We start from the raw sequence: 27240 nt of genomic DNA on the forward strand, positions 1-27240 counted from the left end.
GAAACCGGCATGGGTCGCCTCCTGCGGGGTCAGTTCTCCATTCCAGGTTATCCAGGATGGAAGAAATCTTGGTGGAGAAGACATGGACAGGACTCCAGGGGTTCTGAGTTTCTAGACAATGCCTCATACTAGAGAAGGCTCCAAGAAGCAGCAGAGGGTCCAAGTGAGTAAGGAAAGCAGCCTGAGCAGCCCTCATCATCTCCTCCCCCAGCCCAGGTCTCCTGCTGCAAAACCGAAGATTTAACTGGAGGCGCTGGGAGTCCCATCTGGGAGCTGTCCCAGCTGGGAGACTCGGTTGCTATGGTGACAGAAGCGGTTGACAGGAACACTTTGAACCGGTTTGGGGAGGGGAGCCGCAGGGGGTTAAGAAACTGGCCGTTGCGGCTTTGGTTACTAGGGCAGCAGGGACGCTTGCTCTGGGCCTGATCCTAATTCAGAGGCCAGAGCTCCACCGCCCTTTGCATGGCACCCAAGAAAGAGAAAGGTGGGCCGGCCAGCACCAATTCTAAGGCGTGGGAACCATCGCTCATCGCTGCGCACTTCAATCAGGTGAGCGGAGTCCCTGAGTTCTCCTCACCCATTGACCCTCCAGGCCACACAGCCGGCTCACCCTCCCTTCCAGACGCCACAGATGCCCCTTGGAAAACCCGACCTGGTACCTCTCCCCAGGCCTGGTCCTTTCTGATCGCAAAACTCAGGGTCCCATCCGCAGGGAGTGTTTGACAGAGTGGGTGTTAAGGAAAAAAGAGGGGAGTCGGTGCAAGTTCAAACAGAGCCTGGTGGGGAAGAGGTGTCCCTGACACTCTGGGATCCTTCCGTGAAGTCACCCGATGGCCCTCCATGGTGTCCTGAAGTTGTCTTTATGAACTGTCACTTCCTCCTGACATCTCCTGGAGAACATCCATCCTGTCAAATCACTGTAGCCTGTCCTACCGTAAGGTTTTAATAAATGCTGGGTGAAAACTCACTCGTGCTGTGCCTAAGATAACATAACTTATTCAGTACAAGTGAGCCTTCTACTCATAGGAAGCAATGCCTTTCTTATGTGATGCCCAGGTACCAGAATATCAGAGATTGGATGTAGTTTGAAGGCACTGCAGGAGATCAGAGTGATTGGTTGCTAGACTCATAGGATGCTGCAGAGGCACCAGGCAATCTCTAACCCACCTGCCACATGAGTTCAAATTGTACTGCATCCCAGAACCCACTAGCTCCCCACCCTCCTCCAGTGAGTTGGACAGCCCAATAGTTCTTGTCACCTGCCACTGGAAATCCACTTCAACACTAAGTATATTATTCTAAGTCCAAGGTAACATTTGAAAGGAGGAAAATTGATTTGGGGAATTCCAGCCTGCCATTCTAACATATTTTTTTCAATTGGAAAAAAATATTTTTTTATTTTTTTTATGTGTGTGTACAGTTCACTAGTGAGGTAGTACTTGAAGGAAAAATATAACTAAAGACTTATTATGGCTTTTATGAGAAATTTCTACCTATTTGTCCTTATTTTCCACTATAATTGTGTGTTTTTTCTCTATAAACAGTAATTCTGTTTGATACATAATTCTACCTGATGAAGACTTTCATGAAAGTAAAGATACTGCTGATGCTGACATGGCATCATGTAATTTTTGGTTATTTCTGTAACTTTAGGAATAAAGGGTGTCAACTCAGTAATTCCCTTTATAGTCTCAAATTCTCAAAGATATTTTCCAAAATACCCTGTAAAAGCACCCTCTCTTTTGCTTTTCTAAGTCAACACTAGCCAAAATAATTTTCCCCGTTTTTCTTTGCGATTGTATAGGCCAAGTTTGGGCTGGAGGGAACATTTCTGCTTGAGTTATAAACTGCTGAACAACGGAGTGTGATGGAGGTGCTGACACTGCATTAGCTTTAGTGTTGCAAATAAGAAGCTATAATTTTCCTAGTTGAATGGAAAACCTAAAGGCACTATTTTTCCTTATGGCTTGAAAACCTGAAATAATATTCTGCCTTCTTGCTCCTGCTCAAACAATATAATTTCAATAAATCTTATATATTAATAGAAAGAATTTGAACTCAAAGTAATATGCAGTTTCAACTACAAAGAGTGAACTTCTTCAATTTGTTGGAATACATGGTTTTTTTATTGCAGGAGGATGACAACAGCACTCCACCTCAGCTCATATTTTTTTCTCATCTTGGTTTCATGTCTGAGCCAAGAGGAAAATTCCCAGATTAACCCAGCAGGCCAAAGCCCAGAGGCATGCCCTAACCACCAATGAAATAGACTCTGAATTTGGTTTGAAGATTACTGTGGATGTGTGAATTCCTTACCCACGGAGCTTAGTAAAGTGCTTCACACGTAGCGGGTGCTCAAAACTATGTTATTGCTTCAGTTCTCAGAGATTTTCTCTTCATGTAGTTGCTACTCGTGTAAATTTGTGCTCCAGTATGTGGTGTGTGTGTGTGTGTGTGTGTGTGTGTGTGTGTGTGTGTTGGGAGGTGGAAGAAGGAGGCCCTATCTCTGAGTTTTCTATAAGCTAGATTTTAGAATTAACTGATTGAATAATTTAAATCAATAGTCATTTTGATCTCATATTCATATTGAGATATACTAGACTTTAAAGGAGTATCACAAATTTTTCTATCTTATCAAATGTGGTTTCTTCTTGGCTGAGCAATCACTTGATTGCTTTAGGTAATTGACTGCTTTCAAAGTTCCTATAAAGTTATTCTTTCTTTCCCTTCCTCTCTCTCTAAAATAAATAAAAACATATTCTCAGGTGAGGATTAAAAATAAATAAAAATAGCTGAACTATATGTTTCAATTGGAATTTTGTGTTATGGTCAGAACTTATGTGTCATCATAGGGGAAAGGAACCTCATGATGTTATCTATGTTAAGTGGTAGCATGATACCAACATAGAGAGTATTCAGAAGCCAATTACAAATCCTTTTTTAAAAAATTATTATTGACTTTTGTCCCCAAATGCCTTTTTCAGAATTCCAGGGTTTCCCAAAAGTTTGTTTGGGTTGATTTAGATATAACACAGATTGAGTTTGGTTTGGAATTTTGCTAATTTTAATTGTTAAATATTTTCATATTTTCAGATAAGTGGAGGATGGTTATTTCTTTTCATGTTTCTTAGTTTAAGGTCTTATTTGCATGTATACCAAAAAGGCAGCCATAACTTGTGAGACAAACTATTGGCATAGCAATTATATTTCCTTACTGTGACTCACCACAGAAAACATTAAAAAGTAAAAGGGGAAAAAAAAGCATGTGACAATCCGTCCACCCCTTCACTTACCAGTCTCACTGTTCCAATGCACTAATTTCATTTTGCAATGATAATGCCAGGTCCCTAATCCCCAATTTAAGGAACTGGACACTCTACTTCTTGATTTAAGCCTTCAATTCTTATTTAACACAAATCTCTACATGTTTTTAAATATTTGAAAAATCTATTATAATATATTGATGTGTCCTTACTGAGATTCATGAGGTCTTTCCCTGATTTTTTTATTTTTATTATCAATGTGTTTCCTCTTTTCATAAAGGTAGTAATATTTGCATCTAAGACACAAGCTGATACTATACATAGTAGGGCTTTTCTTCACAATACTCAGTAGTGGAGATTCCCAGGGCATCTAGCTAACCTGTCCCTTTTATAAAACTGAGGATCCAAGTATTTCAAAATCTAGTGCAAAGATGTAATGATTTAGCACATGAAGGACCAGATTCCTTCCTCCTTAATAGAAGATTAAGTTATGATATGCAATTATAGCATTTTATATAAGCCTTGTAATCAAACAAAATTTTACATATTTGATCTTACGTAAATCCCCAAAATAGTGTTATGAGGTAGGTATTATTAGAATAGAACAAGTTATTTAGGGAATGTATGTTGAAAGGTTATTTGATTAGTACCTAAATTTGAGATCAAAGTGTTGCTTAAAACCAATAAATAAATATGGAAAGTGTACTGCTTTTACGTGAAACTAGACTTTATCCTTCTATTTGTTATCCTCTGTCTCTCACAAACAACATTTAGAAGAGAGACAGGCTTTAGCATTTTCTTTTTATTTCAACTTTTTGGCTTCTTTCTGAGATCATTTAAGCAGGACAAATAAAAATGTGAGTGTCTTGATTAGGAAAAAATTATTTTCCTATCTCTAAAAATAGTTCAGAAATGTGACTTCTTCTGCTACCTGGAGGTATACTGCATTTTCTGGTCATGCCTGCCAAACCTGGCTCATAAAAATCTTAGACCACCTCTGTCTTTCAAGTCTCCAGATGTCAATGGCACTATAATTCTCACAGTCACTAAAGCTCATCTATGAGTCAGAGGTCATCTATGAATCATTTAGTCTGCCTCTAAATCCTCTTGATTTTTCCTTTATTGTTTCTCACTGCAATCTGTTCTCTGTTCCCATGCTTTCATTCTACCCCACACCTTCATTTTTTGATTCCTGATATTTTACATGGATCCTGTAGCTATACTCACTATAGAAACATCTGTTCCTATGTATAAAACCAATGAGCAACTTATTTTTCCTAAACACTTCTCACACCATGCTCACTCCCAGCTCACAGACTATCAATGACCATCTGCAATCTCAAGCTAATCATCCTGGCTTCTTCATCTTCTTTAATCTGGCCTCATTTAAGCATCAAATTGAATTGCTCCAGGCAAACAGTCTCCTCACTGCAGCACAGACATGTGAAGGAGGCAGTGAGCTGCTAGAGACAGTCTGGCAGACCTAGGTACTGAATTCTGATTCTGAAATGAATAATGGTTGACCTAGAGCAACTTTCTTACCTTCTTTGAGACTTATTTTCCTTCTGTCAATGGAGATAATAATATCCACCTCAAAGGCTTGCTATGAAGATGAAAAGCTCATCCCAAAAGATACATAGGATGACGTGACAGTGCCCTGAAAAGAACTGTGCAGATTCATTTCACTTCTCCCAGACACTTCACCTGCCAACCAAGAGGCATTCAAGTAAAAGTTCTTAAAATACTTAGTCGGGCTGGCCAGCATGGCTCAGTAGTTGAACATCGACCTATGATCTGGGAGGTCATGGTTTGATTGAGGGCTTGATCCCTGGTGGGGGCCATGCAGGAGGCAGCTGCTCAATGGTTCTCATCATTGATGGTTTTTATCTCTCCCTCTCCCTTCCTCTCTGAAATCAATTTAAAAAAATACTTAGTTAATAGTTCCTCCTTCTAATACTTCAGTTGAGGAATAATATTTTTGGGTATTAAATGTGGCTTAGTGACAATAGCTAAATTGTGCACACTTGAAATAGAGTTTCCTTGGAGTTCTTGAACAAAGCTTATAATTCCTATAAAGGTTTAGAATTGGATAAGGGTTCAAGATAGGTGTTGCTGAAATATTAATATCCAAAATATTTCATATATATAAAGTTTTTATAGAATATATAGATACAAGGATATTAATAAACTGAATCGAAGTAGGTTTTTATGGAAACACTAGAGGCCTGGTGCACAAAATTCGTGCATGAGGGGGGAGGTCCCTCAGCCTGGCCTGCACCCTCTCTAATCTGGGACCCCTCGGGGGATGTCTGACTGTTGGCTTGGCCCTAAACTGTCAGTCAGACATCCCTTTCACAATCCGGGACTGCTGGCTCCTAACCTCTTACCTGCCTGCCTGCCTGATCACCCCTAACCACTCTGCCTGCCTGCCTGATTTCCCCTAACTGCCCTCCCCTGCCAGCCTGGTCGCCCCTACCCGCCTCTGCCTCAGCCCCCACCACCACCACCACTGTGGCTTTGTCTGGAGGGACATCCAGTCTAATTAGCATATTACCCTTTTATTAGTAAAGATGTTTAATTGAATTGAAGTGCTTGGGCTATTATAAATATAGTTTATCAAAAAAGGAAATACATTTTTTGGACAGAACCCTTGAACAATTTTTGAGGGGCAGTGAAGGATTTTTCAACTTTTTTGATCTTAAACAGTAAGCTATTTCTCATGTTAATGTGTATTTAAGACTTACTGGAAATACTTATAATACGAGCTGAAGACTGATGTCTGGCAGCAAGTGTATTTCTGAAATTGGGTTGGTTTTTATTACTGTGTTTTCTGAAATATGCTTTCATTGATATTTACAAAACAAATTGCCAGTTCACACAAGGGTTGTTTTAATAAAAGCCAATGAAAACAACGGAGTTGCTAGGAGCAATGTTAAGAGGGAAATGGACTTTTCATAACCTCACATTATAATTTCTCTTTTTGGACAAAAGTGTATTATTTGAATGAGTTTGGAACCAAAGGGAATTAGTATGTCAAAATATCTACCTAGATATTACATGTGATCATTTTTATTAAAAATGAAAAATATTAAATATAAGTAAAATGTGTTTCCAATATAAGTTTGGCGACATCTGAGGAAAATGTTAGGTAAGAAATGGTGAATGTTAACCATGTTTCAGCTCTAGCTATAGAAACCATCAGTGGCTCCCAGTTACCCAAAAGACCAAATCCAAGATGTTCTGCCTAATTTGGCCTTTCTCTGCTCATGCATCTTTATCTCATTCTGTTCCAATGTAATGCTCTCTGTAGTATCCCCAAGCACACACTGACTATACCCACAAATTTTCCTGGCTTGAAGATCTCCCACCTCCATGTAACTTTTCCTCATTAAAAATCATCCCCTATATTTTCCAAAAAGGAGCTCAAGTCAACACCATTCTGGCCCTCACTGACTTTTCTCCTTCCTAAACTACTTCAGTGATTTTATCGTTAACACTATCTTTATTTGAGCTGTGGCCCAACCGTTTCAGTGTTATATCTCTGCAAATTCCTTTGAGGGTAGCAAAAGGTTAATATTTTTAATTCCCTCCCTCCTGGTTATAGCACCTAATAGTGATAGGCACATAGTGGCCTGCTGAATCAATTTCATTGACTGTATTTACTGTCTCAACCTTCTGGCCTGTTTTCTCTCTTGAGCCCCAGAATTAGTCACAATCCATTGGTCCTCAGAACTTAAATTGAAGAAAATCTCAAAGCATTCATTTTTGTAGCCATAAAACAGGGACAGTGGTCATACCTCCCTTACAGATATTAAAAAGATTGTTAAGAAGATTTAAAGGCATCTAATACACTGTATCTTAGACTTCACACATCTAGACCCAAACCCCAGAATTTCCCCTTCACACCTGCTCTTCACCAAGTCTTCACCTTCTCATTGAATGGTGACACCATTCACCCAGCAAGTCACTAGTACCAAAAACATTGCACTCAATGTGTTCTCCTCCTTTGCTGCACCCCATAATCAATTTTTAGTAAATCCTATTGGTTCTATCTAAAATCTTTGTTCTTGGCATCACCCGTACTGCTACCCCCTAATCCAAGCCACCATCATTTCCTGCCAAATCTACAGGTAGCTCATGAGCTTAGGAACTTCTCTTTCTCCCATTCTTACTGCCTAGAGTTTTGTCACTATACAGCATCATGAGTGGTTCTTTTAAAACATCTGACTTGGAGTAAAATCCAAATGCTCCATCATAGTCTTTAGGCCTTTAGGTCTTTTAAGACCCTGTATGCGTGCGCCTCTGCCAACCACTCTGACTTCATCTCGTATCTCCTATCACTCCCCTTTTACTCTGTCTTTTGTAACCACACTGGCCTTTTTGATGATATTCAAATCTATCAGAAAGCACATTGCCACCTCAGAGCCATTGTTCTTGCTGTGCTCTTGGCCCAGGATGACCCTTCCTGAGATAGCCACTCCCTCCCTTCCTTTAGGATTCTGTTCAAGTATCTCCTTCCCTGACCACCCTGGTTAAATTACACCATTTCCCTCTGTCCACCTACCTTGATTTGGTTCCTGACCTTCTACTTTACATTTATCTCATTATTGTCTGTTTCCATCTATATGAGGGAAGTTCAGTAGGGCAGGAATTAGTTTGCTCACTGATATATTGCCAGGACCTGACATATTGAGGGGTTCAGATAACATTGCTAAAGGGAGGACTAGTAGGCACTCAATAAGGAGGAGCTGTTTAGTAATTAGAATTATTAATCAGTATGATTACTATATTTTTGGAATGGCATGAAAATCAAACAAAGTATATGGAAGAATGTGGGACTCTATTTAACCTGGTGTAAAGATTTACTATTATAATAATTACTCTTTTATATATTTCCATAAGGATGTTACACATGTTCTTCAAACACATGGTGAAAAAAGGGGGGCATCTGTAATATTCCCAACAATAAAGATAAAAATAAAACAAACAACAGAAGCCTACTATCCTGTTCATTGAAGTTAGAAATCATCCTTGAACCTTCTCTGCTAATATCAAATTGGCCAGGGATTCCTATTACTTCTCCCTCTCTATTTTAGTTTCTTCTTTTCACCTCCCATAATTTCTAACAAGAATACTCTTCTAACCTTCCTTCTTTTTGCCTCCACCCAGGGGTGGGAACTGGTTAGGGAGAGACTTGGATTCAGTGCAGATAGCTATGTACTAGTATGTGTGAAAGAGAATAGAGAGGGGAGGGGAGAATGGGATTGAAAACTGGAGCAGGAGAGATGGGAGAATTGAAGAGACAAAGAGGTCAAAGGAAAGTGGGTCATTTTCTCTGGTACAAAAGCCCAAGGAAAAGGAGCTGGTTCTTAAGATTGAGGGAGAATGTATTGGGATGAAAATGTAAAAGGGGGAGGAAACCTAAGCAAGAAAGCCTTGCTCTTTTAAATGCAAGTCAAGCCACTGTGTAGACAAACTGGATAAGTAGGAGACATAGACAGAGGACTCCTTCCACGGTCCTTCAGGTGGCATCTGCCATGAGACTTTTTCTAGGATACAAGGAGAGATGAGGTCTAGCCAAATGCCTATCACCCTACATCATGACTATTCGTACATCTCTTTTCCCTCCTGGACTGTGGGTCTTGAGAGCAGAGACTTCTTTCCAATACTCTTTTAAATACAGAAAAGCACAAAGGATAACAACAAGCACATATGTGCCATCATTAAAAATTGCTAATTATTTTATTAAATAAACACTGTAAACAATTAAAAAACACTTTGTCCCTACCTCCATTCTGTGTTCCATTCATCTTCTCTCCCTTCCTAGACACAAACACTGTCATGAATTTCATGCATATCCTCTCTGCCTATGTATCTGTTAGTCTCTATCCATGAATAATAATACATAGTATTATTTACTGTATGATTTCTAAAATTTACACAAATGGTTCCATGATTACACTTATAAATTCTGAAACTTGTCTTTTTTTATTCAGTCTTATGTTTTGAAGTCTGTCCATGGCGAGATATACAGATTTCGTTCATTTCCTTTAATTGCTCTTATCTTATTCATCTTTGCTTTCTCATTTCCTAGGGTAAAACATACAGCATAGATACCCACATAGTAAACATTACTTCTTATTGAATAAATTAGGGCAAATTAAATAATAATAGAAATTGAAACTTTGCTTTGTAGCTATCAAATACTTTTACCTGTAATCTGTTTTCGCCTTTATTTCTGTATTTTTTTTTCCCCAAGCTGATGCAGTTTAAGGATAGCGATTATGCCTTATGCATATGCATTCTATTTCTAAGACCATTTCAAAGTCTGGAACATAGTAACTCCTCAATTAATATTGGATGAATGAACAAATGACTCTGCTGAATTATTTTGCTAAGGTCCAGATTCTGAGTACTTGAGTGTTTTCCCAACTCCATGTGGTTAGAATCAGGACGAATAATCAGGTTTTCTGATACTAAATCCAGTGCTCTATTCATTGCACCACTGAAAGAGCTATTGTAAGGACTGTATTAGGGAATCAGTAGGAGAAGAATAATTACAATGAATTACTGCCCTGATGTAACCAATAAATAGACTCCATGTACCTGAGTAATTGGAAAAAAATAATAACCATTGCCAGATCTATGGCTTGAAATTTATCATAATCATTAACTTGGAATATTTGGTCACATGGTTCTTAAATGAGGTACATATTGTAAAGGAGATGTGTGAATTATGAGGGTGGACAGGATTGCAGGAGTGAAGGAATGAGCAGGAAGAGGTTTCACTCACATGGAACTGCGCTTGCTAAGGTCACTGGTAACCTTCTCACTGCTTTAAGGACATACACCACTCCCTCAGCTACAGAGACACCTTCCCTCCTGGCTCTCCTCCATCTCACCTTCTTTCTGCCTCCTAAGAAATCCTTCCCCAAAGTTGTGACAGCTCAGAAGAAGTCTGAAGAAAATCACAAGTATTCTAGGAAAAGCATCTCATGAACTTCTTCATCCACCCATCCACACTTTAATCAGCCCTCCTGCTAGGATTGATTGATATAGATCAACACTTTTTACCCTTCACTTGTCAATGGGGGTCTTATTCCAACATCCTCACCCAGAGACATGTCTCACTGTCTCTTGCCTTCTTGGAGCAACTGGAAAAGTCAGGATTGCTACACAGAACCAGCTCTGGAGGCAGTACATCCCAACTCCCTTGATGGGCCAGTCAGAGCGACTGATACTAAGTAGCCTGCACAGGAAAAGGTCTTTTAAGGCACTTATTTTAAAGTCACTTTGCTTACTTTCAAACTCCCTTAGTCATATTTGTATATCCTTTGCCATTTGTTACATCATAGACCTTTAATCATAGTAATTTAACAAATACTTTTGGGTTAAAGTGCTCCTTTTCTTGTTGAATTGAGGCAAGGTGTGGATTTCCTACCTTTCTTCTTACTCTACATGCACCCTCTGAGTTTTTCTGAGGCAACCCAGGGAGTGTTTGGAGAGACCCCACCATTCCCTACTGGCATGATCCAAACTCAGGGATCTAGAAGATCTGACACTGCCCCAGCACCATCCTTGGATACACATTCTTTCCCACATCCTAATTTGCAGATAGTAGTTTTTGACCTAAAAATTAGAATAGGTTGTCAGACAAAGAATTTTTGCCTGGTTTCCAGGTATTAGAGACAATATAAAGGATGTAATTTGGTTACCGAAATATTGGCATTTCTTAGACATTTTATTGAATTTTGGGGAGAATAGGATAGAGTACTTGTAATCAGGACAGTCTTATATACTTGTAGCTGTCAGAAGTATCATTGCATATTCTGTACTCAGTAAAATAGATGCAGGAATTAAACTCTACCAGGGGCTTTGTAATAAACAAATGAGTGAGGACACTTGTATTAATTACAAGAAAATGATTGTCCATGAGACATAATTAGCCAAGCAGCAGCTATGAGGATGGATGGCTCATTAGAAAGAGTATTGGTTGGTTATTTTGTTTCCTCTGAGTAGGCCTAGTACCAAGGCTATACAGATTCATGGACTATACAACAATGCTTCATGGATAAATGACATTTAAATTAGAGAAATGAAGGTAGGGGGAAAAAGGCTATAATAGGGTAACTAATAAGATAATAATGAATCTTGAAAATATATCTTAATTTTCACGTGGAAGATAGTAACTCAACACTTGGAGACTAGAGGGAGGCACAAGAGGGTCCCATGTCTGAGGAAGGAGTTTATGAAAGTGTGTAGCCTTTAATATCTGATGATGAAAAGAGATCTTTTTTGGGGTGAGTCCCTGATTCCAATTTTACATTTGTGTAGCAATTAGCAGGACTCCTCTTGGCTTTGCTTGATCTTCTCTGTTAGAAAAATGTCTCTGATATGTAATATTTGTTTGAAAACCCAAAGAAGCTTGTTTCCTTTTGAGGTTTGCCTTACTTTTTATGTTCTGAAGTTCATTTTGGACCTCAGATTTTGCTCCGAGCAATAAAACTGGTTGGATTGCACTAACATAATGGAGCCCATAATTTTAGCCAACTCGTGGGGGTGGGGAGATAGTTAAGGTGTGTAGTGGTTTCTGTGGTTTCTCTGTGGAGTAGAATTCCCTACAAAGCTTTTCCATGTGGTGTTTTAATAGCTGTCTTAAAACTCTCTGATGCATGGAGCAAACAGAATTAGGCTCATGTGCTGGGTTGGTGGGATGGGCCAAGGACTCTGAAACACGAAAGAAAAACAAAGAGCCTAACTCAGAGGTTAACTTGTCCACAGAAGATCCTCAGGACATATCCAAATTCAAAATTACAGAAGTAATCACCTCTTTAACCCATTTTGCAGAATTTTCTAAGGGAAATTAGAATATTTTTGCATATATTACTATTTCATAAAACCTTGCATAAAGCTTTCAATTTACAAAATGAATCTAGATGCCTTTCAACCACCTTTGGAAGGTTGTATTATTACATCCACTTTTATAAATGACAAAACTGAGTCACAAGGGTAGCCCCAAGGTCATTTGGCTAAGAAACTAAGTGGCAGAATTTGATATCACTCCAGAGTTCTGCATCTTTACACAAGATCTTCAGTGCTTTTAATTAGGGATCACATTCAATATTTATGATTACAAGGAAAACAAGCCAGTGGTGTGTACATGCACAGTAAGGACGCCTCAGGACTGCTGAGTTCTCCTCAGTGAATGAATATAAGACACTGAAGTGTTGTCTACTAGTAAGCATCCAAGGAATATACTCTTTCTTTAATTGAAATGCTTGGTGATTCAGAGACATGGTTCCTTCCAAAGTTCAGAGTGTAGCTGATAAAATGCCACATACTTAGTTGGTGTTCCCATACTAAACATGTGTAAAAATTCTCTTTAATGTGTGGTTTTGGCTGCCAAGTTCAAGAAACATTTATTGAATGCTACTCTATGTCAGGCACATGGGGAAACAGAAGTTGTCTAGATGGGAGGATTCTTGGGGAGCCTTTTCCACTGCCCCAGCCCTCTGCCTAAAGTGTCATTTACAGAACAACCCTTTGAGTTAGTTCAAGAATCACTGGCATCCCTTTTAGAAAATGCAGATAGCGTGGAGAGAAATAATAATTTTAAAAGTTTTTATTTTTTCTCTTCACTAAAACTTTGGGGGATAGTTATTTATCCAATCACCAAAATCAACTATTAAGGTCCTGAGCTGAATAAGGGGATGAGGGTAAATTTTATTCTACCCAGGAGAAAGGGGATCTGGATTCTGGAAAGTCCTGTAAGGGGTTTTAGGGGAGTCAGAACATAGCAAGCAGCAGGCCAGGGGGCCCATCTTATCTGAGAGAGGGGTGCTCTAAGGCTCTCTACCAAAAACAAACTTCAATCACTTTGCTTTCGTTTTTAAGAACTGGCCCTGCCTGACATCTGTATTTTAGATCTAGGTCCATAAAATTAACCAGATTAATATTCACAATCCAAGTACCAAACATCTGATCCACTTCTTAATATTTTGAAGCCAAGTAAACAGGTCCCATTTCTAATGAAAATTTGTCTGGTGCCCAGTCCTCTGTGTGGCTCCTCAGAGTTCACTGTCTTCTTCGTCAGCTCTGCACTTCTTTTTGGCTCTAATTGATGTCCTTTCATGTTGGTGATGGGTTGATTTCTCTGACAGACCTGCACCAGGTGCCACACTCTCACATTCTCTCCCAGAGCTCCACAAATTAGATACCTATAGAATTTTAAATGAAAATCCTGTGTTCATGATTTTTGCCCCTCTTCCAAGGATCTAAAGTATTTTAGAAATATATCAGTTAACAATATTGTTACTAAAGGGAAAAGTATTTTACAAATGGACTGACCACCAGGGGGCAGCTCCTGGATTGAGCATCTTCCCCCTGGTGGTCATTGTGCATCATAACGACCAGTCGTTCAGCCATTGGTTGATTTGCATATTAGGATTTTATTATATAGGATAACATGTATCCACTTTTAACCTGTATTTTCAACTTATTTTACCGTTAGAATTCCTTTTTAACAAATGCAATTATAGCAGCAGCCAGTTATATGTAATAAAAATATTTCTTTTGCTGGCCAACAGCCCATACTAACACTCCTTTGCTGATGGAGATCCAAGACTCCTTCTGAAGGAAAAACCCAGTGTGAGAAAGACGTTCACAAATCCCCTGTCCATTTGACAGCGCATCTACTTAACAAAAGGGCTATCCTTTCAGCAGAGTATTGCCATAACGTACGGGTTTGCATATCTGCACAGTGTTAAACAACTCTTAACAAAGCATGACTTCTTCAATGCATTGATTTTTCTTGGGGCTTTTACACAAATCTTCTCAACTCGTCAGGCTCAGGGGAGTCCTGAGTAGAGGACTGTGGGGCTCCCATCCTGGGTCTTTCAGGGCCAAGGCAGCAGAGGAGAGCGTGCTGGCCTCCAATTGCCTTCCCAGTACCAGTTGATGTTTGTGCTAATAGCAGGAAGCAATCTCTATCCTGTCACACCAAAGCTACTGTTCACTTGCTTTTGATAGGGTTTCTGTAATTATATTAGAATATAGGAATGCCTAAATAAAATTTGGAGAACTTGCAATATATGAAAGAAAAATAGTTATCAATCTACGCTGTGTCTCTGGGACAGTGGGCTTATATGAGACAGTCAGGTTGTCTGCATTTCCATGACTGCTTTCTCGCCTTAGGAGACTAGTATGTAAGTGTTTGGGTTAAGACGCCCTCCTGCCAGGCTTCAAATTAGGTGAGACTGGTAAAGTAAATAAAAGGTAATGGATTGTGTCCATACATGACTTCATCCCATCCTTTGAATGACTTTATCAATAACTACTAGAGGGCAAGACTCAGCAATAACATGTACAGTGGATGCCTCCTGGCAGCAAGAGCCAGCCTGACTTCCTGAGGTGTCTGAGGTGTGCCCGACTAAAGCCCTCTTCCTTCACCACTGGATACATCCAGGGAAGTTTTCCTAAAATGATTAATGTTTTCTTTCTCTAGGCTTATGCTACTAATTACAACCCAAACTTTTTGAACTTTCTTAAACAAACTCGCCCACAGGTAGGAGCACTGCAGGACTCTCGTGTGATGAATCAGGTTGTCCGCACCCTGCTTTCTTTCCTCCCCCAGGGGCAGCCTCTAGACTAAATTTCTCTTGCTTCCCGGTGAACTCAAATGTAAAGCTTTTGCTTAACTGCGTGTTGGTGGAATACGAATGGAGGGGTGTTTTTAATAGTATTTTGCCATGTCTACTTTGTGTTTGATTTTTTTACAAAAATTTTCCTATTGCTAAAACTGCTGCCCGTTTGTAGAGATTTGGACTCTACATTTATCCTAAACTACTAAGAGAAAGATTCAGAAATTAAATTTGCAGAGCATCATTTAATTAGACACAGGAAACAATTTGCTCTTGGTTAGTGGAATGTTGTGCATTTCCTGGCATCTCACTGCCCCCTAGTGCAGCTTGCCAGTGAGTGCATCCTTCTCCACAGACAATCCAGGTTTGCGTTATTTCTGTCTGGTCAGTCCATTCTGGCGATGTGGTTAACACTAATTCAGCACTCCCACAAAGTCCTCTGGGAGTCCTGTTTAGCCAAACAGATCTAATTTCTGGAGCAGGAGTTTGGTGGGTGAGAGAGTGCAGAGGGGAAAGAGCCTCAGCAGAATTCCTAGATCCCTTCCAGTGGAGAGATGTGGCCTGGCTCCCCAGCAGGGCTGAGAACTCTGCACCTGAACAGGTCTAGGCCAGCTCTGGCCCAGGTGAACTGCCTCAAGGTGAGCCCAGGGTCCCAGAAGTTTCAGTACAGTGCTGTGACTCAGAGGAGCAGGTCTTGTGTTCAGATGTGTTCTCGAGAGAAGGAACCCAGGGAAATTTTCTTAACCTCTTGGAGTCTTTGTAAAACTGTCATTTATAAAAGAGCAATCTTATGGTATTTAGAAGATTTAATAATCTATTTTTGAAGGTTTTATGCACTTCGGTATGTGAAATAAATCTTCATTTATTATGGTTACTGTGGCTGAAGTAGCCATTAGGTGCAATTTAAGGATTATAGAAAGGCATTTTGACCCCAAAGGCTTGCTCTCAAAATTGTTCTGAAATGATCACAAAATTGCAAGCCAGTATGTGGTCTCCATGTGGTTTTTGCCAAAATGACCTTTAACAAGATTTTTAACTTCGTAGGGCCTCTGTTTTGCCCATCTATAAAGTATTAATGCACCTATTTAAAGAGATTACTTAGGGATTTAATGAGATAACATATGCCTGGCACATGGCATTTTTCAATAATTGTTAGTTCCTTCCTCCTCCCTTCTCTTTTTCTGGTCTGAAATAGTGAACACCTGCCTTCAACGCCAGATACTGAAGGGTGGATGCTGAACTACAATGCCCTCTTCTGAATTATCTCCAAAAGAGCTGAGAGGCAGCCCTTTCTTGTCACCACTGACATTCAAATATTGGCAAGGAAATTTACAGCAGGGAGTGGGGCTAGGGATAGAAGTGGTCATTAAAATCTTCAGTGATGGAAAGCGTGACTGATAAGAAATTAATGGGATTGCCTGTTCAATAGCCATATGGACTTTATTATGAGAATGAGAGAGATTTTCCTCCTTTAATGATGATTATAGTTGCATATTTGACTGAGAGACAGATAAGAGAAAATAAAGGTGTCCAAAAGGAAGTTCATTTGTTACAATGGAGTTTTTTTCTAAAGCATGCATAATGAATATCATACCTGCTTTTCTGAATCAGGGTGAATTAGCAAACAGCAAAAAAGCAGGTTTTAAACTCAATATGACAGAGGGAACACAGAGCCTCACCCACATGCGTGCACACCCACACACATGCTTTTTGTAGGTAAAACACACATTTTTGTGCTTTTACGTGCAGTTTTTATTTTGGTGGTAGCATTGAAAATTGGGTGGGTGTTGTTAGGAAGTTTCCATGGAGAGAAGTAAGAGAGTTTAGTGATAATCACTATTTGATGGTAAGGAAGAATTTGCACTAAGATCCTTTCTCCCACCTGTTCCCTTGTCTGTCATTACCCTGATAAAGAAATGGAGAGAAGCCAGAGAGAACCACATACAATTAATGCATTTAAGTTGTGTAAACTCTTTTCAAATCAACTTAGACATTGTTTTGGAATCCACCAAGGGGGAGTTATACTCTGTTTGAATCAAAACTCTAGAGTGGAGCTAGAGAGAAGTGAATATTGCCAGGCCCAACCCCTTTATTTTATAAATGGCACCTTCTTTATTTTATAAATGGGGAAACTAAGGCCTAGAGAGTGCACATAACTAAAGTGCCCTCCCTTATTATTATTATCTCTCTTTCCTGATGTCTTTATCATGTCTGCTTGATCCATCTCCCCATAACACTGTCAGAGGCCTGATTTGTATGTTGGTTCTTCCCTCAGCACGGCAGGGTAGGTAATTCAGTAAATTCCATTCTTAATCTCCTCCAGAGAATTGCTTCTTCCCAATAGAAATTAGAATAGAGAGAAAGGGATTACTGAATAAGAATGCTGTCTTTAGTAAAGTTTCTTTCAGTCATTTAATGCAAAAATTCATGTCCCAGTTTAATATTTTAGCCTATTTCTTGGGAGTGGAAATAACTCACGAATTAACAATGTGATTCTTATTTTAGATTAGGAGAAAAAGATGGGTTCTAGTTCTGTGTTTTACAAATGCTTCAGAGATTGATTTTTACCTCATATAAAAGTCCATTTGGCAATGAATACAATATCATCCAACATTCAACAAATATTTCTTGAGCTCCTACTATGTTCCTAGAATTATTTAGAATCTTAGGATTCTATCAGGGACAAAACAAAGTTTTTGGCATTTGAGATTATATCTTAATGTATATTTTGTAACATATGAACTACTGCTTTCCGACACCAAAATATTTTTGGATAGCATTCTAGTGAAAGTGTGTCATTTTTAAAAGTTGTCTTCCTTAAAATAAAAGACCTACTTTCTCAAGAAAATTGCAATTTGGTCAAGTGGCATGAAATTTGGCACAATACTGCCGCCTGGCGGCTACTTAAATCAGGAACCCACATAGGCTACATACAAAGTCAACTGTGTTTTTTTTAAATTTATCTTTATTGTTGAAAGTATTACAGATGTTCCCTTTTTCCCACCATTGGCCTCTTCCACCCTGTTCAAATATCCTACTCCAGGCCTTTTCCACACTATTGTCTGCCTATGGGCTATGCATATCCTATATAATCCTATATAGTAAAGAGCTAATATGCTAATTAGGCCAAACAGCAGAATAACCATCTAGACATCCTTCCAGATGACCGTCCAGATGACCTTCTGGACGAAGCCGGAGCTGCCAGGGCTGGCTGGGGCTGCGAGGGCCGAGCCCCTTGCACGAATTTCATGCATCAGGCCTCTAGTATGCAAATACATTCATTAGTTATCTCTTCCCGCCATCTCCCCTTACTCCCTGACCCATAAGATTTATGGAAAAAGTATTCTGTTTTTCAGTAGAAGTCTTTGACACACAAATACCCAGCCAGGAGTATTGAGAGTCTAATTCTTTTGGTTTTATAACAGAAAGATTGGAAGGGCTCCGTTGCTTTTGTTGTTGGAAATCAAGTTGAGGACGACCTTCTCATTCGAGCCCTCACCCTCGCTGTCCAGGTCCCTCAGCGAAAACTCTTCAGTATAATATCATGGCAAGACATTCTCCAGCAGGTACTGTCCTTCCCACTCTCTTGAAGATATTTTTTCTTAAAATAGTAGGATAAAATAATAAAGAAATAAAACTGTCATATTCTTGGGCTATTTGATAAATTTTTGTGGATTATTTTAAACAGTTAGCTAGAATAATTTGAATTGTTTAATCTGAAGTAATTATCTTTTGTCCATGAATATTGGTCATTCAACATTCATCCATTCAACAAAAATTTCTGAGGCCTTACCTGGCTCCATGCTAGGTTATATGAGGAATTATTTAATGAAAGTTCAATAAAATAAAAGACAAAACTATGTAATATTCCCGGGAAGTCTAACTAGAAAGATTACAGTCTACAGAGACTCATAGCTGTCAGAGGTCAGAGGGGCCCGATAGCATAGTCCTCTCAGATGGCACATACTCATACAGGCACTGAGCGCTGACCACAGTGACTATAAATACTTCACCTTGTACATGAATAGCTCTTCTTGCTAGATTCCCAACCCCTCAAGTCACCTAGGTGTTTGAAAGTCACATATATCTATGTAACTATTCTTTATGTATGCCTTTATCATCATAGATGCATTTAATTTTCTTACAGATTGATGAAGCAAATGCATTCTTTGGAAGCACACCTAAAAAGTCAAAGCCATCTACAGGCATTAACTTTCCCTTATATTATGAGGTAGGTAGACATATTTATTGAAGAGATTTTTATTTTAGAAAATGAGAATTGAAACAATAATCTTTTAGTCACTTTAAAAAAATGTAATTCATTCTTTGAAAGCAAATTCCTGTTTCTCATTGGATCTGTTTGTTCTTGGTGATGGGCACTTAAAAAATCTGCCTCCCTTTTAACTAAATTCCTCTCTAGGAATAAAATTGTCCCAGATTGTCTACACCATCACTGCATCCAACTAAGACTATAAATCAGAAATTTTTATATGCAAGAGTGTTTGGTCATACTTTCTCATGGTAATTATTGAATATGTGATATTATTTAAGGGGGTCATATTATTAGTGTATTAAAAAGTATTCATTTCACCAAAGACATAATGTAAAAATGTCCCCCCAAACGTTTCCTGCACAGGACAAAGCCACCTGGAATGATTTTCTACCAGTTTTTTATCTTTGTGCACATTCTACATCCTACTTTCCTACTTTAAATCAATGTGAAAATGACAATAATCTTCAGATTAATGGTGCATTCCATTTCTAGCAGATGCTTAACACCAAACCTGGCTGACTAGTTGGTTTGTGCAAAGGACTTAGAACTCATGCTCAGTACAAGAGGGTTTCCTCTCACCCTGCCTTGTTAATAACTAACTTACAGCTCACAAGAAACTATAAAAAGCCAGTGATTAATTAGAATATCACTTAAAATTTATCAGGTACTGTTTTATGGCTCTGTAGATTAAAGCATAAGTATTTTTGGATCTTTATAAGACAAACTTGTTTGCACTTTATTTCAGTGATGACTAGTAAAGTTTTTATGTGTCTCAGGTCTTGGATGATTTCATAAAGACCTCTGTAGCATTGCCTGAGCGCTATCTGAACAAGTTTCATTGCGTTTATATGTGATTGACAATACTGTGGATTTTATAGCATTGACTCTTGCTACATTGTCGTGGGAAAGCTCTGTGCTGTTGGAGTTAAATAACATATACTTACTGTCTTTTGTTATGATGTTCTGAGTATGTGTGCTCTAGTTGGGACATTAGGTGATACCTAGATTTAAATTATTGGAAATTTTCTTCTGAAATAGCTATAGAAACACATGTCCAGTTCTTGAGCCTGGGATCAAGGAGCTCCCCAAAGGACTCTTCCTTCTTCAAAAATGCTCAGTAAAAATCAGAGACGATACAGGCCAGTTTTGAAGTCTAATCTGAACAGCCATTTGACTGGGATCACACAGTGTCATAAATCCAGAGTTCATTTGAAAAGCCATTTCTCTCCAATATATGCCATGACTCTTGGATGTGTATGCTTCACTCAGGGAGGTCCATTTCACATCTGGCTCTACCACATTCCTCCAGTGGAGCTTTTGGGCAATCAGCCATCCATACCCTCTCACATACCCTGTTGTGAATGGTTGCAGAAGAAAAGGGAAGCCAGATGAGCAGCACCACAGAGAGTGGACCTTGGGTTCAGCAGATGAGCATTGATATCAATGACTATAGCAAAAAATGGATAAAGAACAAAAACAAATTCAGGCTCTTGGTCAGGTCAGCCAAGGACAGAATGCACAAGTGGAGAAGCGGGGCCCACTTCCATCTCAGTCCCTCCACACTCAGGACCTGGTCAGGAACTCTGTCACCTGGTACTTCATCCCAAGTGAGTTAAAAAGCTGTGGGTGATGCCTACTGAGAGCCCCGAGGTAGCTGTGAGTGGCGACCATGAAAGAGGCCCAGAAGCTAAATTCTTCTGAGATCTCTGGACTTTCAGGGCATGTGGACAGTCTGTTCCTGAGTCTATTTCTGCTGATTGTCCTGCATGGTCTGTAGCAAGTGGGTCCCTTGCCACAGGTGAAGTCTTCAGGAGCCAGTCTAGGGAGTGTTATCTTTTCTTTCTCAAAGGAAACTGCAATGGGAAAGAAAAGCTACTCTAACAAAATTGCTTATGTTGCATGGGAAATTCATAGTGTTGTTTCCTTTTAGACCTGCATTTTTTAAAGAAACCTCAAAATAGATATTATAAAGCCATGCACTTCCATTCCATTTACTCTACTTGTAAGATATTCTCATTGGCCTTACATCAGAGCCTAGTCGTTCTTACTTTAAACACAGTTCTAACCAATTTGGCTTTCTGGTTTCCTAGCTTGTGGTCAAATTAGGAGGAGCAGCAAATTAAAGTGAAACTTCATTATGGTACAGTTCATCCACAAGTAGTAAAATAGTGTCAGAACCACATTACATATTTCCAATAACGACTTGGAATGTCTGGGCCAGCAAAGACCACATTCCTGAATGATGTGCTCAAGCTTTCGTTTGGATGGCTTGGTGTTGTGTACACACCGCCTCATTTCTGAAATTGTGTAATTTCCCCTGAAACTTTAGAATTGCATCTATCCATGATATTGTATATCTGAGAGTCTTTTTTTATAAATCACAGTTTTTTGAAAACCTGCTTACATCTGTGCTAATGTAATTCCACAGAGACATGCATAATAACTATAGCCCATTTGTTCATTCACCTTCTCTTTTTGGCAATTGTGTTTTGCTCTTGCAAGAGCTACTTCAAGGACTCGTGGGAATGGAAGAGAATAACCTTTTTTAGTCTCAGGAATGTTAGCTATTTATTTATTATACTAGAGGCCTGGTGCACGAATTCGTGCACAGGTGGGGTCCGGCCGGCCCACCTCCATCTGGGCCCATCAGCCTGGTCGGCCGGGGGGAGGGGCTGTGGGTGGTTGGCAGGCCGGGGGGAGTGGCCACAGGCGGTTGGCCGGCTGTCCCTGCCCTCTGGTCGAACTCCCGGTTGAACTCCTGGTTGAGGGGACAATTTGCATATTAGGCTTTTATTATATAGGATTATTATTTAACAATGATGAAGACATTGATGATCTCATGCACTGGCATTACACATAACCCTTTTTGAGGATGTGGACACCTATGAAAATGAATACAGATTGCCTGTATTATATAGTAACCAGTTTTACCCAACAGTGGTATTGTACCAAATATGAAACAAGTATATTCTTATTCAAGAACTAGTGTCAAACACTATCTGGATAATGGAGGAGGAAATATGAATATTATAAAGACTGACCCCAGAAGCTTAAGAACTAGTTAAAAAGAAATAAAAGGAAAAAATATAAGCCTGACACATAGTAGGTATTCAACAAATGTTTGTTAAATGAGTGAATAACCCAATGCAGAAAATAGTCAAGTCCATGAGGAACAGATGAAGTGTTATGGGCATTCCAAGGAAAATGAGATTGCTATTAGCTAGGGTTGGGAGAGTTTTGTGGAGAAGGTGGTATTGGGAGGACAAGGAAAGGGGTCCTGATAATTTTTATCTTTTAAATATATTATCCAAATTAATCCATATCACAATTCTAAAAGAAAATATAAATATCCTCATTTTATATATAGGGAAATGAATGCAAAGAGAAGGTAGAAAGTCTACTAATTAGAAAACTGAAGAATTTGGATTTAACTGTAGTTAAATTCATTGCCTCAAGTTTTGCCACTTTTCCACAAACCCAATACCCTTTCACTGGGCTCAGAGCTGTTCACCCTTGGATGGGTAGGTCTTGGAATTCAAATGTGGCAGAGGACATTCTAAAAAGGCGAACAGTTCAAGCTAAGACGTAGGAGTGGGAGAAGACTGATAATACATACTAAATTTGTACTTATGTGGTACAATATATACTAACTAGGAGAGGTAATCTTGTGCGTATTTTAATTATAGCTTTAAAATCCTAAAGATGGAAAGCTATGAGAAAACATTTCAAACAGTGGGAAAACTCTATGCTTTAAGATTCATTCCTGGAGCTTAAATTTATTTTTTGAGTATACACAAATACCTGTTTGTCCGTATATGTTTTATGGCCCATGTAGAGAATTTGGCCTGTTCATTTGCAGGTATACTCATTCCTGACCAAAAGTGAAAAGGAAAATACTAGGGGTCATTCAAAGCCAATAGAAATGTCCCCTATGAGAAATGTAGATGTGTACTATGCATGCAGATTCTCCTTCTTGTGATTAAATCTGATACATAGTAAATGAGCATTATAAGAGATATACCAATTTTTGACTTGGACATTGTGGTTTTGATAAATTAGAAAGAAAGATAAAACTACCAACTGGGCAGGGATTTATTTGTCCCACTTACCTGAAATCAAATATAACTTTCTTGAAAGTCTTAGATTCCACTCCATAGTTTCCTTCATTTCATGATGGTGCTCATTGCACCTCCCTACCTGGAAGGCCTCCAACCACACATGGACTGTGGTTTTTGTACTTGTCTGTGAATTATTCAGAAAAGATAAATTAGGTTACCACAGAAACAATAAACCAAAAGCCTGCTGAAACAAAAATGGTCTATAAAAATAAAGATTTTTATGCCCTAGTTGGTGGCTCACTTGTTTAAAAAAATAGTCAATTTTGTACAATAAAGGACTTGGACAATCCTAAAGATTAATTATATAATGCAATTTTACAAATATGCAAATAATAATTTTCCTCTTTATATCTATCAATAAAAAAATAAAACCTTATGTTTTAACCGATATATTTTAATTAAGATATTTCTATGGCTCTTTCTATTGGGAGATCTTAAATATGGAAAGATTTTTCTGTTACTAGATTTGAGAATAATGGACCATATGCAGTTAAAAATATAGGATGCAAATTTTACATCGTCAGATCTAATTAGTTTCACCACATTTTTAAGATACTTTGCTATTACATTGAATTAGTATCCCCCTATGTAATAATTCCATATTTGATCCCTCTTCATGGATGTATAGACATGTTTCTCAGTTCTTTCCCCAACATGTATACATAATAACACACAAGTAAGAGTATAGAATCTATTGTAATCTGGTTGGCTCCCTTTTCCAGATTCCTAATATAAAACTTATTTCTTAAACAGTGTCTCAAATTAACAGTCTACTCAATAAAATTTCAAGCCCTTATTTTTTTGGGGGGTGGCCCTTGTCAAAATGAAAAATGGGAAACTCATGCTTCAGAGATAGGAACAAATAATATGTGAAAACATTTAAGAGGTTTGAAGTTATTAAAATGGCAGATCTACTGGGAACAGAAGGAGCAGTATGTCATGGAAGAAATGAAGGAAAAGGGAGACAGGAAGCCTTCTCCAGCCTTTTCAATCCTGCATTTTAAAACAAAACAAAACAAAATTCAGGAAGAATTGGAAGGTAGCCAACCTAATGCCGTTATTTCATAGAGCTTAGGGACACACCAGGAAATTACAGGCCAGTTAGTTTAACTTCACTTGTGGGGAAAGTATTAAAAACTGCTGCAGGAGATCAAGTAAAAGGATGCTTAGAAAAGCACAGCTTGATTAAGGCAAGCCTGGCCAACGTGGTTTTCGGAAAGGGAAGGTCATGTCTTAGGAACTTGTTGAAATTCTTTGAAGCTATTATGGCCAGTATAATCTTCAAAGGGTACAGCGAGGCCCAGGATTGGTGTATCTTTTTCGTCCCACACTAGCCCTTCAGGGATGCTTGCAGAACGTGGCCCACATCAGGGCCTTGGTGCTCCAGGGTTAGAAACCACTATCAAAATAGCAGAAAATAACCGCTGAAGGAACATTTTTAAAGCTGGGACCAATTAACACAATCTGATATTTATAAATGTAAAATAATGACTTGGAACCAAATTTAGGAATATTGAGCTATTACAAAGAAGTACTACATTGGGACTATAAAAACAGCCTAGGGTTATTGTGCCAAAATCTGGGCTTTGGGAGCGTTTCTCACCCAAAGAAGGGGAGATGAGAAATCAGAGGGGTAGAAACAGTTAGAAAGGGTTAGTTAGCAAGGATGGCAACCGAATGAATTTTGTCAAGATGGGGAAAAGAGCAGTCCAATGTGTTAATGCCCTGAGCCTCCATGGAAGGAGGAGGGCAGAGCAGCCTGGCAGAGAAGGTCAAGTCCAGGCTCATAACTGAGGGGCAGAAGGTCAGGGCTCTATTGCTTTAGGAAAGGGTTCCCAGGGCTCAGAGCTCAAATGTTTGCCTCTCAGATCTGAAACTTGGAGTTCTGTTTTCAAAAAGCAGAGACAGAAATGGAGCAAGGTTCAGCTAATGAATAGCAGCCATCAGGTTAGAAGCTGGTGGTGAGATGCACTGATCCAAAGCAGACTGCCTGGGTTCTAACCCTTGACTACTTCCTTGCTATGGAATCTCCGACAAGTTACCTAACTCCACTCTATGTCAGTTTGCTCTTTGTAAAGTCAGTATTCTTGATAGTACCTACCTCATGAAGCTGTAGTGATGATTAAATGAGATAATAAATACAAAATACTTAGCCTACTACCTGGCATAGAGTAAGTGTCCAATTAAGTTTACCTATAATTAATAATAATATTAGTAATTAAATAATATTGAAATAATAACATTATTTAAAAAATTCTACTGAGTCATGGTGAATGTTGGAGTTTTTCATGGAAGCATGGGAAGAACTAGAAACATCTATGACTAGGGTATTTTTATTGCTAATTTTTATCGTGGCAAAAATACATGCATAAAATTTACCATCTTAAGTATTTCTACGTGGATAGTTAGTAGTGCTAAATATATTCACATTTTGGGCAACCAACCAGTCTCCACAACTTTTTCATCTTACAACAATAAAGATTTAAAAAATAAAATAAAATAAAACTTGGTTTGCAATCAGTTTAGAGAAAAATATTAGGTTTGTAGTACAGGTGTTATACAACTTTGGCTAAATCATCAAGTGATAATCACTAAGGTTTAGGAAATGCTTTATTTGTATACATCCCACAAATATTTGAGTGCCTATTATACATCAAATCTAAAGTTCAGTTTATCTTGGTGAATAAAACAGATTCCTTGCTGTCACAGAATTTACATTTGAATGAGGAAGGCAGGCTTTAAGCAAAAATTAAATATGAAAAAATATATAAAACTAGGAATTGAGATAATTGTTTTAAGTCAGAATCACAGGGGAAAAATGCATTGGAGATAAAATGATAAATAAATAGAGCCAGCTAAAGAGTAGAGAAAATATTCAGGCAGAGGAAACGGCATGTACAGAGAATCCGAGGCAGGAAGGGGAAGATTCATTCTTAAAAGGATGAAAAAGCCCACTGTGCCTGGAACAGAAAGAGAGAGCGAGAAGAGAGAGGTGGGCTGAGGCCAAATCTACAGGAACTGGTAGGTCTTTGTTAAGAAAAAGTTTGCATTTTTACTTCATAGGAAATAGGAAGACATTAAGGCTTATAAAGGGGAGAGGGACACAAGCTGAGTTTGTGTGTGTGTGTGTGTGTGTGTGTGTGTGTGTGTGTGTGTGTGTGTGTTTTATATTTTCTTGCTGTTGGATGAAGAATAAATTGGGATGGGAGCAGGTGGCAGACATGGAAGTGAGGAGACCAGTTAGGAAGCCATGGGAATATCCATTTAGAGAGAGAGTAGGCAGATTCAAAATATATTTCGGAAGAAGATGCTGATGTGAGATGTGAGGGGTGAGAGAGAAGAAGGTATCAGGAGTGACTCCAAAGTTCTGGCTTAAGAAACTGAGTGAAAATGTTACCGAACTGAAAGATGCTCTATTTTAAAATGACACATGGTTATGCAAGGTAGGGATTCATATCCAAAGTAAAGGGATTCATATCCAAAGCTCTGCCTCCCTGATTGACCACTGTTTGCTCAATTACAGGTTGAGTTCAGTTGGCTACACTTATTGGGCTGGGTTCTGTCAAGCTCATCCTGTTTACAGCTGGTCTGCAAAATACTGGCTACATTGAACATTTATTGAGAATAGGATTTAAAAGAATAGCCCAGACCGTGAAACCCTTATTCTACCTAACAAAAATAATTTTGGATATAGAAAAAAAGTAGAGAAGATTAAATTTGGAAGAAGTTTGGAAGTATACTTTGGGACCAGTTAAATTTGATGTCGGGAGATATCTAAGAGGAGATGTCAAGAAGGAAGTCGGGATTTGTAGTTTCTCATTTTGCCTAGCTCAGTGCTGGCACATGGTATGTATCAAAGAAGTATTGTTGTCTGAAATAATCAACATATTAAGGGAGGACTAGTGAGAGTTACTGGTAAAAACTACGAAGAGTAGACAGACAGTGAT

At 38.8% G+C, this 27240-nt stretch overlaps 1 protein-coding gene across 1 annotated transcript in view; it reads left to right on the forward strand.

Annotated features, from left to right (window-relative positions):
* Window positions 1-462: 462 nt before the first annotated feature.
* SPAG17 (sperm associated antigen 17) overlaps window positions 463-27240 on the forward strand; it is a gene marked incomplete at both ends in the record, with an annotated part of 133575 nt that continues 106797 nt past the window's right edge. Inside the window, 3 exons of the mRNA XM_079762032.1 lie at window positions 463-549; window positions 18328-18468; window positions 19050-19133. Coding sequence (XP_079618158.1) covers window positions 463-549; window positions 18328-18468; window positions 19050-19133 — 312 coding nt within the window. The remainder of the gene's footprint in view (window positions 550-18327; window positions 18469-19049; window positions 19134-27240) is intronic.

Source organism: Cnephaeus nilssonii, assembly GCF_951640355.1.
Source record: "Cnephaeus nilssonii genome assembly, chromosome: 21".
In the NCBI taxonomy this organism is placed as follows: domain Eukaryota; kingdom Metazoa; phylum Chordata; class Mammalia; order Chiroptera; family Vespertilionidae; genus Cnephaeus; species Cnephaeus nilssonii.